The 14934-nt window shown below is 41.2% G+C and overlaps 2 protein-coding genes across 3 annotated transcripts in view; both read right to left on the bottom strand.

Annotated features, from left to right (window-relative positions):
• Positions 1 to 592: 592 nt before the first annotated feature.
• Positions 593 to 11460, bottom strand: rab35b (RAB35, member RAS oncogene family b). Of its 2 annotated transcripts, XM_026188051.1 has the most exons (6): positions 11056 to 11452; positions 8683 to 8733; positions 8453 to 8576; positions 3761 to 3885; positions 3471 to 3595; positions 593 to 2802 (listed from the first exon to the last, which is right to left on the bottom strand). In XM_026188051.1, the coding sequence occupies exons 1-6, from the start codon at positions 11105 to 11107 to the stop codon at positions 2674 to 2676; spliced, it is 606 nt and encodes a 201-aa protein (XP_026043836.1). In that variant the 5' UTR covers positions 11108 to 11452; the 3' UTR covers positions 593 to 2673. The 2 variants fall into 2 exon arrangements, with proteins under 2 accessions (XP_026043836.1, XP_026043837.1); XM_026188052.1 differs by lacking the exon at positions 3471 to 3595 and having other exon boundaries at positions 2696 to 2802; positions 11056 to 11460.
• A 1134-nt stretch (positions 11461 to 12594) lies between these two features.
• Positions 12595 to 14934, bottom strand: part of gcn1 (GCN1 activator of EIF2AK4) — a 29465-nt gene continuing 27125 nt past the window's right edge. Inside the window, exons 55-57 of the mRNA XM_026186415.1 lie at positions 14103 to 14213; positions 13311 to 13532; positions 12595 to 13221 (exon numbers count right to left, since the gene is read on the bottom strand). Coding sequence (XP_026042200.1) covers positions 13096 to 13221; positions 13311 to 13532; positions 14103 to 14213 — 459 coding nt within the window. The 3' untranslated portion in view covers positions 12595 to 13095. The remainder of the gene's footprint in view (positions 13222 to 13310; positions 13533 to 14102; positions 14214 to 14934) is intronic.

The following is a 14934-nucleotide window of genomic DNA, read 5'->3' as shown; positions in this document are numbered from 1 at the left end:
AGCTTCTTTTAATTATGGTATTTTTAGTTTTTATGATTTCCATCAGTAAAACTGTTTATAAATATGAAAATCATAAATCATATTTTTCCTCTGTGCAGAAATTTTAGGTTCAACCCAAAAGATACAAAAGCCATAATAATAATAATAATTTTGAAAAAGTTAAATGATTCAATTATTCAAGCATTCAGAAATTGAAAAAAACAAAAACACTCAATGACTGACTGACCAGTTGGCTTATTTTCTCACAGTATTACAAACTAGTCATATAAAACGTTTTAGTAAACAATTCGAAGGATATGAGTAATTTATCAAATCCTTCTCATTACTTCACAGTTGCACTGACCATGTAAAATCAGGCAGGTATGAGAGTACTAATGATGTTTAGTATAAGATGAGGGTATCTGCTCCACTTGGTGCTCCTTAAGTGGTCATAAACCTCCTTTAAATGAATATGAACCCACATAAGAGTTAAGTAGCCACAGGTTTTCCAAAGACCATAAAACACTCTCAGAAAACGGCAAAAATAAAACGGACACAGGTTTAAACTCAAGTTGGGACTGAGCCTCCGACCACTGACAAATGAGATCAGTCATTATGTGTCAAATATTTATTCTTTTAAAACGTTTATTACTGATTAAATTCATGTAGGGAAAAATGAATAGTACATCTTTGTCTCCAGTGTACAGCAAACCACAGCTGACAAGTGTCTTTCAACCACAGCACACGGCCCATGTTTAACACATGTGCAGTTGGTGTGCTAATCATGTGTGTATGTTCTATATTGAATATAAACACACAAATATATTTATATATACATACACATAATGAAGAGAAATCATAAAGTGTGAGATCTGATATCATTTCGAGGCCCTTGAGGTCGCGGTGACCTCTTGACACGTATCGGGATCCCAAACCAGCTGCCGGAGCCTGCCCAGAGGAGGAAAACAAAGTGTTTTCGACAGAAGCTTGTGCAACATCAAGCTCGCTCCCAATTCCAGAGACAGAAAAAAAATTAATAATAATGTCAGTAAGACATTGTACAACGCTTCGGCCTCTGTGGCAAATCCGGGCGGGGAGGGAGCGGATCCAGTGCTGCAGTTCATCCCCATTTGTTCTTATATTAACAGTCCCACTGTGCGCCACACTCTCAATGTGGAGGGTCGCCAAAAAACACTGTCCTGTAACACTTCAATTTGGGCAGGTAGTGCAGATCATGACCATGAAAAGCAAAGCGATAAACCTTAATGCTTTAGTCGACTGTTTAGAATATTCTGCAGGAGAAAACGCAGGAAATCCACAAGAGGTTGAATGCTAAAATGCATGGTATATCTTTTTTTTTTCCTAAACACACCCAATCAAACAGTGTTACATGCTCAAAAACACAAGATTGAAAACCACAGTCTGCAATGTATTTGGGAGGTTTGGGTGGTTGCACAGGTGTCTTGGCGAAGAGCTTCCATGCACCGTCGCTGGACCAAATGCAGGAGTCCATCACTGAGAGGGGTGCTGATATGTGGGCATCAGGGGAGAGAAGGCTGGTTGCTGCAGGAAAAAAGAAGTAAAAGAGGGAGAGGGATGGAGGGAGCGCCTGAGGACTCAATTCACCAAACGTCTTGGCCAGCCACTGGCCACTATGGCAACAGTCCAATGAGAGGCGCTGCAGCTCCTAATATTTCTTTTTTAATATATATAATATTGGCAGTATCACGGTTTAAAAAAAAATAAAAATTAAAAAAAAGGGAAAAAAATATTTTGGGGAAAGGTTTTAAAGCAAACTCTGAAGCATAGTAAGACTGCAGTGAAAGGTGCACGAGGAGCTCGACGTCCCAGAGCTCCGAGAGTGGTTCAACTGCTCCGCTGCACTCAAAAAAAAAAAAAAAAAAAAAAAAAAAAAACCTATTATGGATGGCTCAGCACTACTGGAAGTTAGAAAGGAAACAAGGGAAAACTTGGCAAAATACAGACAAAAAAGAAGAAAAAAAGTCACCAGTTCTGTCCATCAGATTAGTTGCTAAAGATTGACTACCAATGATCCTTCTCCTCCTCCAAGTGATTTTTCCCCCCAACAAGTCAAATAAAAGAAAACCTAGAAGTTCATGATCTGTTGGCGTGAAGCCATCGTAACACAGAAACGTTCAATGGAGATGTTCAGTGGAGAGACACCTGTTCCAAAAACTGCCCCCCTCCCTCCCCCCGCCCCAGAAAACAAACCCAAATAAATCCAGGAAAGGTGAGCCCTCCTCCTCCTCAGACGCAGAGTCCAACCCGACTCTGAATGTCCCGTGTGCAGTGGAATGAGAAGGAGAGATGAGATACTGATGTGAGAGAAACAGGGTTGTGGAAGTGGATACAAATCGGAGCATTATAGCTGTCAGTTGCAGATCCTTGAACAAAAAATTAGGACCTCAGGTCAATAGTGCCCATCTGCTGAATTCCAAATAAAACTTGATCTGATGTCTAATAAAATCTGTACAATTTTTTTTATTAAAGTCTTCATGATTAGTTTGTCCAAAGGGGACATTTTTGCCGTCATTTTTTTTTTTTTTAATCTTTCACCATATATTTATTAAATCTTTATCTGCTCTTTAATTTAGATGCTCTGAGTCCCATCGTGTATGTGTGTATATGCATGTGAAGACGCCGCCCGCTTTTCTGTGGATGGCTTCGAGTTTGTTAGCAGCACTTTTTCTTTCGTTTACTGTTCCGGGTGAGTCTGACCACGTCGTTTTGTTGCTGCTGCTGCTGCTTGGCTAGCACTTCCTTCTTGGCTTTTAGCACTAGCTCCGTGATGCAGTTGAACATCTGCCGAGAGAGGCACAAACCAAAAAGCATGAACAGATTAGAGCGGTCAGATTTGTGTGTCATAATGGTGACAAAGGAACAGTTCAAAGCCTCACTTGAGTCTTATTTCTAAATATGAAGATGCAGCCTGGATAACTGAAATTAAGAATCAGGCAACAAAAATCCACCCACAGCTGTTCACAATGGTGGAAAACCTCTGATGATGAGTTTCCACATAGATGTTGTTATTTTGTTTTGATTAGCGAGTCTTGGGGTGGATTTGTTTACCTATGTACACAAGCAGGCTAGCAAACTCGACACCATTCTCATTGCTATTCCTATAAATCTGAAGCCAATCTAACACTGCAATAAAGCAGAAGAGCACATTAACAGCCTTTGGTTAAAAAGTAATAAAATCCACTCTTAGCTTTTCAAAAATAAGGACACTATTCTTTGTGCTGTGTGATTGTGAACCGTTTTAAACAATAGCACTCACTTGAATTAACTGAGTAAACGATTAGCAGATTGTTTTGTCGGGGCAAAAACAGTAACTTTCAGCGATGCTTTGTGCAGTGACAAGCTGATCAGCAGTTATCACAGAGCTTCTGTGCATGCCTGGCATGTCTGGCGAACAGCTCCAGACCAGCTTATCAGTCTGAGGCTACAAGTAACACAAAACAACTAATTACCTCTTCAACATTTATGTTCTCTTTTGCACTCGTCTCGAAAAGGCTGATTCCCATCTGCTCTGCAAACTTCTGCGCGTCAGTTGTCTCGACCACCTTAGAGTTTGGGTCGTCGTTCTTGTTTCCCACTAAAAATAGAAAACAGCTCAGTGTAAAATAATGGAGCAAGAAATTATTCCCATACTGCCAGCAAATACAAGAGGTGTGCACTGGAGTGAAGGGCAGAGTCTATTTTTAAGCTAAAGAAGACGAGGCAAGAACAGTGCCAAGGTGTTTCTTTGGAGCGCACTCACCTAATATTCGGCACACGTCGTCACAGTTCTGGTTGATTTCATGTAACCATCGTTTTACATTGACAAAGGACTCCGCACTCGTGACGTCATATACCACTATGACCCCATGTGTTCCCCTGTAATATCTAAAGACAGAAGAAAGGGGAAACAGTCAGCTTACAGTTTGCGAAAAAGATCAATTGAATTCATTTTAATTTTATTCATATAATGCTAAATCACAACAACAGTCGCCTCAAGGCGCTTTAAATTGTGGGGTTAAGACCCTACAATAATACAGAAAAAATCCCTAACAGTCATATAACACCCTTTGAGCAAGAACTTGGTGACATTGGAAGAAACCGCCAACAGAACCAGGCTCAGTGAGGGGCCTCCGTCTGCTGTGACTAGTTAGATAAAATATTTCTAATTAGCTGAACAGTTATAACGACTTCTACTTTTACTACAGAGAAATGGTAGTATAGCAGCAAGACTAGAGAACGCTAAAACTGTTGGCCGAAGAGTATGAACAACAGTATAACTGATTACCTAAAGATAAAGGATAACAGACAGGGTAAAACATGGACGTAGCTTCGGTGGCGGAAAAAAACCCTTTGACCTGCATTTTTTCTGAACACCACATTATGGTGATGGAAAGTAACCGACAAATTTAAAAATAAATCTAAAAGTAATGCCTCAATAGAAACTGTTAGACAAGATTAATGAATAAACAGCAGAGATAGTTTGGTAAAGGTAATAACAAATAAAAGGAATTATTAAAGCTAAAGTTGGCAAATAAATATGTAAAAAATAATTTGTTAAAGTTAATAGATGAAAATAAAACACACAGCAGAAATTGCTAACACACAAAACAGACTGGAAAATTTAAAAAAAAGAAAAAGAAAAAAAAAAAGGCCAACAGGATTGATGTGTGAAGAGTTTTTGATACCACTACACCGTGTAACAGTTTAAGTATGCTATGGCCTGACCTTCGGTATAATTTTAATTTCAAGTCATCCCTAACTTTCTGAGCGAATAACTAATGTTATCCAGCAAAGGGAAAGACACTTGAAGGGGCACAACTTAATAAATACATTCATCAGGACAGAGTGTATGACTGTGTGAAGGAAAAAGCAACAGCACCACATTTATACCGCACAGACAAATGAACTGGCTTCAAAAACAGAGGCCAGATCTGAGAGAGTGCATCCCCAGTACCAATGCACTACGCCAAACAAACACAAAGAAACTTTTGTCAGGGATTCTCTGTGTGTGTGTGTGTGTGTGTGTGTGTGTGTGTGTGTGTGTGTGGGGTGACAGTTTGGGGATACAGCTTGTTTTGATAGGGTTTGGTGGCATCAAGGATTTACATCACACTATGTTATTAATGTAAATTAACATTATTGGGCATGATTTTCAATACCATAAAAAACTATTCTTACTACTGAAACTGATACAAGGGTGATCTGATGAGATGTTTTGTACTGCAAAGACTGCCAATACAAGAGTAAAGTGTAAAGCCAACACAGACCAAGCTTGGTTCTCCTCATTTATGGAAGGAGAGCGCTTCTTATTATACATACATGCTAGGGCTGGGCCATATTATACCGTTCACGGTAATACCGGTATAATGTTAGGCAACGATAGGAAAATGAAATATCGCGATAGAATATGAGTAAAACGCGCGTGCGCAGTACATTTGTTTTCATACGCACATGGCCGATTGTTGAGTGAAACAGATGAACCAGAATTGGTTTGTAAAAATGGTGAAACTTCAGTGATGTGGAACTGGTTTGGTGTTTGTCCGTCAGATACACGACAAAGCACATTTTTTTGCAGAACAATGCAAGCGGCCGTCGTGTCGTATTTGTCGGACTAAGGTGCTCTTAAATCTGGGAGTAATCTGGGTCCTAAACTCCGTATTCACCTGGTCAAACGAACACTGCAGCATCACTGAGAGTTAAAAACTGTCTAAATTCTTTCATCTTTAATAAAACGATCAGCATTGCTGCTTTACCAGGTGTAACTATGAAGTTTAACTTCCAGGCATCCATGAAAACAAAATGTAATACATTTAACGGAGTTAGAAGTTAGCAGGAAGCTAGCGGAAGTTAGCTCGCTAATTTCGCTAGTTACCTAAGCATGATATTGCATGTTCTGACTGAGATTTCTGAAAAAAAAAAAATCAAACGTACAGCTCTGCTATCACTTCCAACATAAATGAAGACAGGAAACTAAACAGCAGTGACGTTTGTAGGGTTACTGAACACTGCAGTTTAATGTTGCAAAGCACCTCTTTTTAACTTCAGTGGATATTATACATGGTTATGCTCAGGATATGTCAGCCCATTTCTACTGGAAATGCCTTTTGGTTAAACTTTCAGCAAGGAATTTGCAATTGCACTGTTACATTTTTATAAATATTTTTGGCCATATCGCCCTGCTCTACAAACTTCACTAATTGTAGCATGTATTAGAGTCTAATTTTCTGGCTAAACAAATCAGACTGCCTTACTTTACTGACCATTGTTCTGCACTGCTCCTGCTAGCAGACTGGTATTAATAGTGCTGACTAGTATGGGTGGAAACATCTAATTGTTTAATTAAAACTACAATGACAAAACCAAACAAACACCACAACACACACAATACTACTGTATCCTCAGTAAAAAGATACCACCCAAGCCTATTGTCTGGGTTTGTCCCCAAAGTCCTTCAATGATGGACAGACACACAACAGCGGTGTGTGGCTGTGCGTTTATGTCTGCTCAGTGCACATGAATAAAGAACCTTAAACTGCCAAACACACAAACAGCCTCACAGCCCAACCTGATGTACCCTTTTCTGTAAAGGTTTAGCATACTGAACTCACTGAAAGAATCATCATTCAGGTGGACCGCTGCTGGCGCTTGAACATGGGACCTAGATGCCCTCGGTAGGAGTCCACCTGCGGACTTTTTACTATTGTTAATCTCATTATGTGCTCTTTTATTTACAATGCAAAACAGTAAATAATTATGAGAAAAACAACAGCATAAAAGTCTCTAAAAGAGAAAAAGATAAAGTTAAAGTGATATTATGCTGTGACTGAAGCCTGAGGCTGAAAACACAGCTGCTCACTGACATATGGCTACCACCTCAGGTTAGTCTGCCTGAGTAGACTCAGCAGGTCACTGCCCATGATCCATCTCCACAGAAACATTCATTTAGGATCTAATGAGGCACCATGCCACTCTAGTTCGGCACAGGGAACAATCACCCTTAATAGGCAGCCTGCTCACTGGAGGGATTCCTGCAGAACAAGTCGCAACAATCCTTCCAAACTAGGACGGCTATGCTCCACAGGGGCTAAAGCGTTAAGGATTTCACGCTTTCTGGGTGATTTTAGCATTCTGATTGGCCTCCCTGCAACAGTGCTAGTACATAAGAGTCAAACATGCCCTCCTGGTCCCATTCAAGACGAAACTCGGGAGGCAAATGACGCTCCAATATCTCCCAAGCGCAGTCTGTGTCTGCTTCAGTCAAAGTCAAAAAGGGGTGAGCATGTGAGATGACTGCAGTTTAAGCTGTAGGTCACATCAATGATGTTCCTATCGGTGCTGCTCAGAGCACTGAGTGACTGACTATTTGTCATGAATATAGAAACCTATGAATGCAGACTATTTCTCTTGATACAATGGCAAAGATTACTGAAATTTATTTTTAGGAGTCTAAAAACGTGTTATCCATAATAAAAGCAATCGTTATAGTTTGATAGTTTGAAGCAACATTAGTGGGCGTGGTAATAGTCATGAGCACTAAATGCTGAAATTGCTTTACTTTTTCATTAGTTTGGGATCATATTCATTTGCATCAAGGGTTTTTTTGCCCACTAACCCACCATCTGTCACCTGGAGGTCTACTACTGCTGCATCATCCAACCTTAAAACAAAATGTAATAGACTCCAGACTTCCACTCGTGGTATTGCGAGCTATGTGGGTTGACGTAAATGATGGGACGTCTTCTGAAAGCTTAGAGAGCATCTTTCTGTAGGCTGCCATCAAACCACAAGACCAAACTGAAGTGATAATATTTCTATTTAAAAAAAAAAAAAAAAGCCTGCACAGACCAAAACCAAATTTATGCTGTTAACAACTGTTATCTCTATATCCTGACAGACTTCATGTTTATTTGTCGTAAAAGTCGACCAACGCTTAAAAGCTCTCAAAAACAGAAATTTAAATTTGCAAGAGTAGCAGCAGCACTTTTTGTGTTTTTACAGGCTTTCTGAACAACAGTGAACTTCTGGGACAGACAGCAGTCTGTGTTCTTGGTCTATTCAGGTAAACTGTGGAGAAAAGAAAAATTTAGGCCAACGTTCCTTCTTAAAGCGTGGGAGTGCCGATCATTGTGAACCCTCAGGGCACATGGACAGCAGTGTGAAACACGCTGCAAGTGTAAGAGGGTAATGACGTACACTCGGCACCGTCATGGAGCACTACAGCACACAACAAGGAGCCTCCCTCTCACATCTGTAATTAGGATGTGTGGGGAATTCCACCCAGTTTCATAGAACAGCAATGACTTATTCTACTGCTTCCTCATATAAAACCTAATGTCAGGACCGCAAAGAGCCTTTCATGGTTTCAGACTTAATTGTTAAAACATAAACAAAAAGTTTCACCTGAAAACTCCAAGCAAAGGAGGGGGACGTGTGTGTGAATGGATCCACTTACGTTGAGGTGATGGTGCGAAAACGTTCCTGCCCTGCTGTGTCCCAGATCTGTAGCTTCACCTTCTCCCCATTGATCTCCACTGTCCGGATCTTGAAGTCCACACCGATCGTGGTGATATAGCTACCTGCGAGTGGGCACGCGAACACAAAATCGAATTTATTATGAAAACATGGAAACTGAAACGGAGATGAGTCCTGATTATACATCGCTGCTTTGGTCGACCCCCGCACCTGAAAATGTGTTGTCTGCAAATCGCAGGAGGAGACTGCTCTTCCCCACTCCTGAGGAGGAAACACAAGCACAGGAAGAGGTTTAATGTACAGCGGCACAACAACAAAAAACATATACACTATAACAACTCTGCATTTTTGATACTGGCAAGTCTGAAAACACTTTTTTTTTTGCACCACAACAGAGCAAGAGTTTTGGTTTCGCATATTATATCCTAGCTAACCAAGAGCAGCAGCACGTGATGACGGCACGCACACGCACACAAAAAAAAAGAAAAGTGGGGGATGTCAAGCTGAATCGTTCCTCTAATCTTTGTGTAAATACAGATTTAGTTCTTCAAGACATAAACACGGATCTAACCTGCTGCACAGTGTACAAGCTGAAGGCTTCGGGTAAGCAAGACTACACCCTACATACTCATTCTGATGACGAAGGTAGCTCTAGAATCTTAATCGATTTAACCTCAGTGAGGCAGACACAGGGAGGCTTCTTAAAAAATTCAGATATGAAACAGTGGAATTCAGAAAGAAATAAGAGTAATAAAAGATGACAGGAGAGGACAAAGAAAAAAAGAGAAAGGGACTGAAAATGAGGTTAGTTTATAAGTGTGAGGAAGAGTGATTGTGAGGTTACAACTGAAAGTTAGGAAGTCACTCTTTTGGCCTGAGGTGGGACTGAACCTGCAGCCCAGTTACACAGGTTATCTATTGTGTTATTGTCATTTCATGTTTGATTTGTCCTCACATAAAAAGCTATCAGGTTCCTGTGATCTCAGCACTACAGAGTTTTGTTCAAACATACAATGACCAAAGCTTCAAAGCAGAAGAGCATTCATCAGCTTTAACATGTAGTGTGGGCCTTTAGCTTGGCAACCCCCCCCCCAAAAAAAAACAAAAAAAAAAAAACTGTCAGGTGTAAAAATATCCAGGACACCTCTGTTGTCAGCCTGTAATCATATCTCTACATCAATGGAGCATAAATTAACCACAGACCATGGAAAAAAAGGTAATACATATCTGATACATGAAATGTTGCTCAAATTTCCATTTAGAGAATGATGTTCATGTGTACTGTGAAATTTTGTATGTCCTCTAACTTGTCATAGGTTAGAGGGTGTTCACGTTCAACTAGGGATTCAGTGAGTGGAGAATCTGATTCCCAGCAGCAGGTCTGACAACAGAACAAGGGCACAAGGTCAGAGCCCCCCAAATAAATAAATAAAAATCTCTGTGCAGCACTGCAAACAGTAGTGCTTCCATGCTGCAGCTGAGGGCACACTGGCCCCTGTGTGTGACATGCAGTGAAGGGCTTGCTGTACTGCCTTGTCTCTCCACTGTGAGAAGCCAGCTGATGGGGCAGTGCCAGGACCGGAGCTGTCAATGAATCCAAAGACCATTGCTCACAAAAGAAGTTCAGCGGGATGAGGCTCTAGCTGCTGAGGGTGGAATACTTTTTTATTTTCCCGCTTTTCTTAAAGCATGTTTTCCACTTAAAAACAAGAGGGGCAAACTTTTTTTTTTCATATATACACAGATCTTAGTTATGCATCTACCTGTGGCTGTTTGTTCTAATTATTAACATGATAAAAAGGTGCTAAACATAAAGAAGCAGTCAGAGTCTTTGTGCTGTTATACCTTATACACCAAAGGGCACTTTGGTTGACACTAACCGCGGTGTCAGTCTCACTTCACTGTAGTCTGACTAACAAGATGCAAACATGTCTTTGCAGTGCAGCATTCCTCCACTCTCAACCTCCTAGGTCTCACAAGCTAACTAGCTAAATAAATAAATAACAAAACCCATTGCAACATCTTAACCGGACTTAGTTGAATTTACATCTGTGCCGGCAACTTCTTAGCATTTAACCTTCCCGGTGCAGCAAATGATAACTAACAGTTATCAACATATAACCAGGCAAGGACTTGTCATGTTAGCCTAGCTCATAGCTAGCCAACACAACCTAGCTAACTGTAGATACAAACAAAAGGCCATAACTACATCCTACTACCACAGGAACGGTATAGGTCACAGTACGTGTTGTGTTACGGCGGTAAAACAATTGTCTAAACCGATATAAGAACAATTTAGGACATTTTCAAGAGATAAATCCTTAGTGTCTGGAGGCGGTATCCGGCCTCATCGGCTGACATGCCCAGCCCGGACACACAACCTCCGCCCTGTAGCTGACACGAAAATATGGCGGATGTGTACGTTTAACACGTAATTTCAGTGCCTAAAAGACAAAATAATACACTGCAAAAGCGCCCGGATGGTACATAGCCGGGTTAAAATAGTACTTCTGCTTCCCCCATTGTAAAAAAAAAAACAAGACAAGGCCCACTTCCCGTCCTGCATCCCCGGCGTCGGCTTACCGCTGTCACCGATGATGAGCAGCTTGAAGAGGTAATCGTAGTCCCTGGCCATGCCGGTAGCTGGTGGCTCACCCCCGCCGTGTACCGCTTCTTTGCTCGGTTAGCTGTCGGACTCCCTCGGTGCGTAAAGAAAATCACCAGACCCCAGATCCCCCCGGTATAAAACACCACCACCACTAAGGATATCACAAACTGTTAGCCCCCCGAGCCGGCGGCGTTTTTTCTCGGGGTTTCGCGGCGTCAGCAATCCTCACTCTCCGCTGCAAACAGCCGGAAACTCCGCTTCCTCCTCTGGTGGAGCTGCACCCAACTGTGACCCAGTCTCACTGCGCAGACTCGAGCTACAGCACAGCGGTCCCATCCCATTGATGAACACAAGAATCATGCCAGGAGAAACGCTGGAGAGTCCCGAGGATTCATGCTTCTTTTTAATGCACTGAAAACAACTTAAACCACACAATACTGAGAAGCACGTGTTGTTAAACTCGTAGTTTAACTCCACATTGCAGTAGTTTACAGGAAGTTCAACTAAACTCGTATTTGCATAGAGAGGAAATTCAGTTTGTCGGTTTTGTGTAATCAACTAGAAATAATTTGGAGCCTTAAAAGGGGGAAGACTTATTTTATTTCGCTGTTGTCTCATGGTTTTTATATATTATTTGTATTACAGTAGCTGAATTACCTTTCTCCAGTCTGCTCCACCTTTTATTTCATCCGGATTGTTGCGCAGACACACCAGGCTTCAGAGACTGGGGTACCTGTTACTTCATTTAAATATGTCCAAAACTAGAAATTATCCGATATCACTTATAATTTGATGCATTTCCAGCTCTATAGTAGCAGATATGGGCAATTTAATCTTTTACATAATTCTTATTCATCTTACACTTATCCTTGGCGTTTCCCCTCAGTGCATCCTGTCTGAAATGGACTGTTTTAGCTGCCAACTTTTAGCTGTGTGCCTGAGATAAAGGGTATCTGCTCTCAGTGAGATCACACAGAGCCAAACATAGAAAAAAAAAAGCCTTAAACGGAATTTAGAGTAGTTTAAGGACAAACACCAACCTCATTAACTGAAACTAGCCTCATTTAATAAGTCTCCACTGCTGTAAGAGCATACATATGGCAGAAAAAATGAAAGGCATAATAGTTCCCCTTCCTCCTCTTAATATACAAGTGGAAAACCAATCCTGAAACCTTTTTCTTCAGACATTTAAGGCCACTTGATAATATTTCAGATGTGAATGTACTCCTGCATCTCCTCTAGGCTCTGTGTTCCTGGTTTGGAAAACCTAGACCATGAAGGGAGACTTCAGACCAAATCACCAGAGTAGAAAAGCGAGATGAGGCCACATAGAAAGCAAGAGAGTGGCGAGGTTTTAACTGGAAGCCAAAAGTTTTTGTCTGCTGAAGCTTCAAGAGTAAAATCCAGCAATTGGTGAATCAGAGAACTTGGTGGAATTCAAGTGAGGTGTGACAAAGTCTGAGAGACGCCAACCTGAGAAAAACCAAGCATCCAATATTTAACACACTACATTATGAAATCCAGAACCTTTTATTATGTATTGCCTTTTTACAACTGCATCGCTGACATAAGAATGATTTGTGTTTTTATAAGAAGTTGCTTTCCCCAAACAACCGTCACACTCAAAGTTCAAATAAAAGGTAAAGAAAGGGGGGCTCTGTTTCATTAACAGTGGCAATAATTGAAATCATTTTGGTAAAATAAGTAGCAAAACACTGAAATATCAAAACAGATTTGGCATCGTGTCTTCTATTGTTGCTCGGTACAAGAGAACAACCTGTGCATCATATGATAAAATAAATTGGGCTTAAAGGCCGCTAAAACAAGGATTTAAAGTGGGGGGGGGGGGGGGGGAAGAAAAACGCCAAAAAAAAAATTTTCTGGGGAATACAGCCAAAACACTACTCATCTCAGGCTCCCCAGTGTGTCTAAGGTTCTCATACACGGATTTGTTTAATATGTCAGTAAATCTTCTGCTGCTTTCTGCAGATCAGAGCACTTCGTTGTTTAGTCCATCATGTTAGGATTGTGTCATCGATCTCTTCATTGGAGTCTGGCTGGCTGGCGATTTTTTTCAAAGACCGGCGGTGACACTCTGACAGTAGGTCATTGCTTGCAGAGTCCAGAATGGCAGTAATAGTCTGAAATGCAAAGAGAGGAGCGTGTAAAAATGTTTTGCTCTACAGATTACATCTGTGTGCAGATTACAGTAGGGAGTTGATAGTCGCACCTGCATGGTTTCCTCCCCCTGACGAAGCCGTAGCAGGTTGACGATTGTGTGTTCGCTCTGGGCCCGGACGCTCGTGTTCTTGTCCTTGGTGTTGTCCAGCAGAGTTTTCAGCAGAGGTTTGATGAGATTCACGTCCACGGAGGGCAGTGATGGTTCTTTGAATACCCACCACAGCACCCGCTCTGACACCAGTCTGACATCACTAGACTGGTTCTGAAGACACTGCAGGGTCACGCAGACAACAGATATAATGGCACAATACACACTGTTCAAAGAGGTACTCAAAGGAATCATCTTCTTATAAATACACAGGCTTCACAGCAAACACCTGATCAGACTGATATCAGCTTTCATGCTGTGCTTTTAGTGTGGAAATGTACACACTAATCACTCACACACAAAAATAAATGTTTTCTACACTCCTCATTTACAGATGCTGAATATCCTGTTGAGCACACTGCTTAGTTTCTTCCTGGCCCTCACTACTGTGCAGGTACTTTCTCTTAGTGTTCAGTTTTCTACCTAAAGACTAAGAAGAGCTGTGAGCCTAAATAAAACAATGAGCGTGAGCTATAAAACCAAAAAAGATAATACTACAGCATAACTCTACTACAAGCAACTATGTTTGTATTACACATAATTTTACTGTGAGAAGTATTAATTTAAACAGCTACACCTTTTTCCAACATTACAGTGGGCACGAGCCCATTTTTGGCAACTTGACTGCTCCCACTTCCTCACCTGTACAAATATAGAAATGGGAAGTGGACAGGGTTTGATTCTCTGCTTTACCTTAACAAATTGTGTAATCATCTGCTGGGAAACACCACTGCTCCCCTCTGTTCTCAAATGATGCTTCATCAGGTATCCCATACCTCTGATCCCACTGGTAGCAATGGGAATCTGGAAGAGGAACAAAATGCCACGCATGAGGACAAAAAGACTCTAAGATAAGGCTAGAAGATCGATCAGTGCAGCTGAAATTGCTACAAGGATGACTGACAAGCTGATAAGACAGAGTAACATATTATATGAACAAAGAAACTTAACAAGTAAATTCAATTAAAAAGATATGAAAGATAAAATGAAAATGCAAATAATTACATTAGGAATACATCAATGAGATTAAGAACACACACAAAAAAAGATAATCGCACGGTGCATTAAAAGGACAAAACATCAAAATATATAATATTGAAAATAGACCAATCAATAATGGAGTGGATTGATATAGCGCTTTTCAAGGCACCCAAAGCGCTTTACAATGCCACTATTCATTCACTCTCACATTCACACACTGGTGGAGGCAGCTACAGTTGTAGCCACAGCTGCCCTGGGGCAGACTGACAGAATCGAGGCTGCCATATCGCGCCATCGGCCCCTCTGGCCAACACCAGTAGGCGGAAGAGTAAAGTGTCTTGCCCAAGGACACAACGACCAGGACAGAGAGGAGGGGATCGAAATGGCGACCTTCCGGTTACAGATGCGCTTCCCAACCCCCTGAGCCACGGTCGCCCCCTCAACAGTAATGAGACAATCTAGAGCAATAGATTGTAAGGTTGTTAGAGCGAGACAATGCTGTGTTTGCAGCCAGTCCTCAGTACTCTGTATCCATTTGCATATC

The sequence above is a fragment of the Astatotilapia calliptera genome, chromosome 12 (genome assembly GCF_900246225.1).
Source record: "Astatotilapia calliptera chromosome 12, fAstCal1.2, whole genome shotgun sequence".
NCBI lineage: Eukaryota > Metazoa > Chordata > Actinopteri > Cichliformes > Cichlidae > Astatotilapia > Astatotilapia calliptera.
Note: the sequence above shows the minus strand (reverse complement) of the source record. Positions and strands in the feature narration are given on the sequence as shown.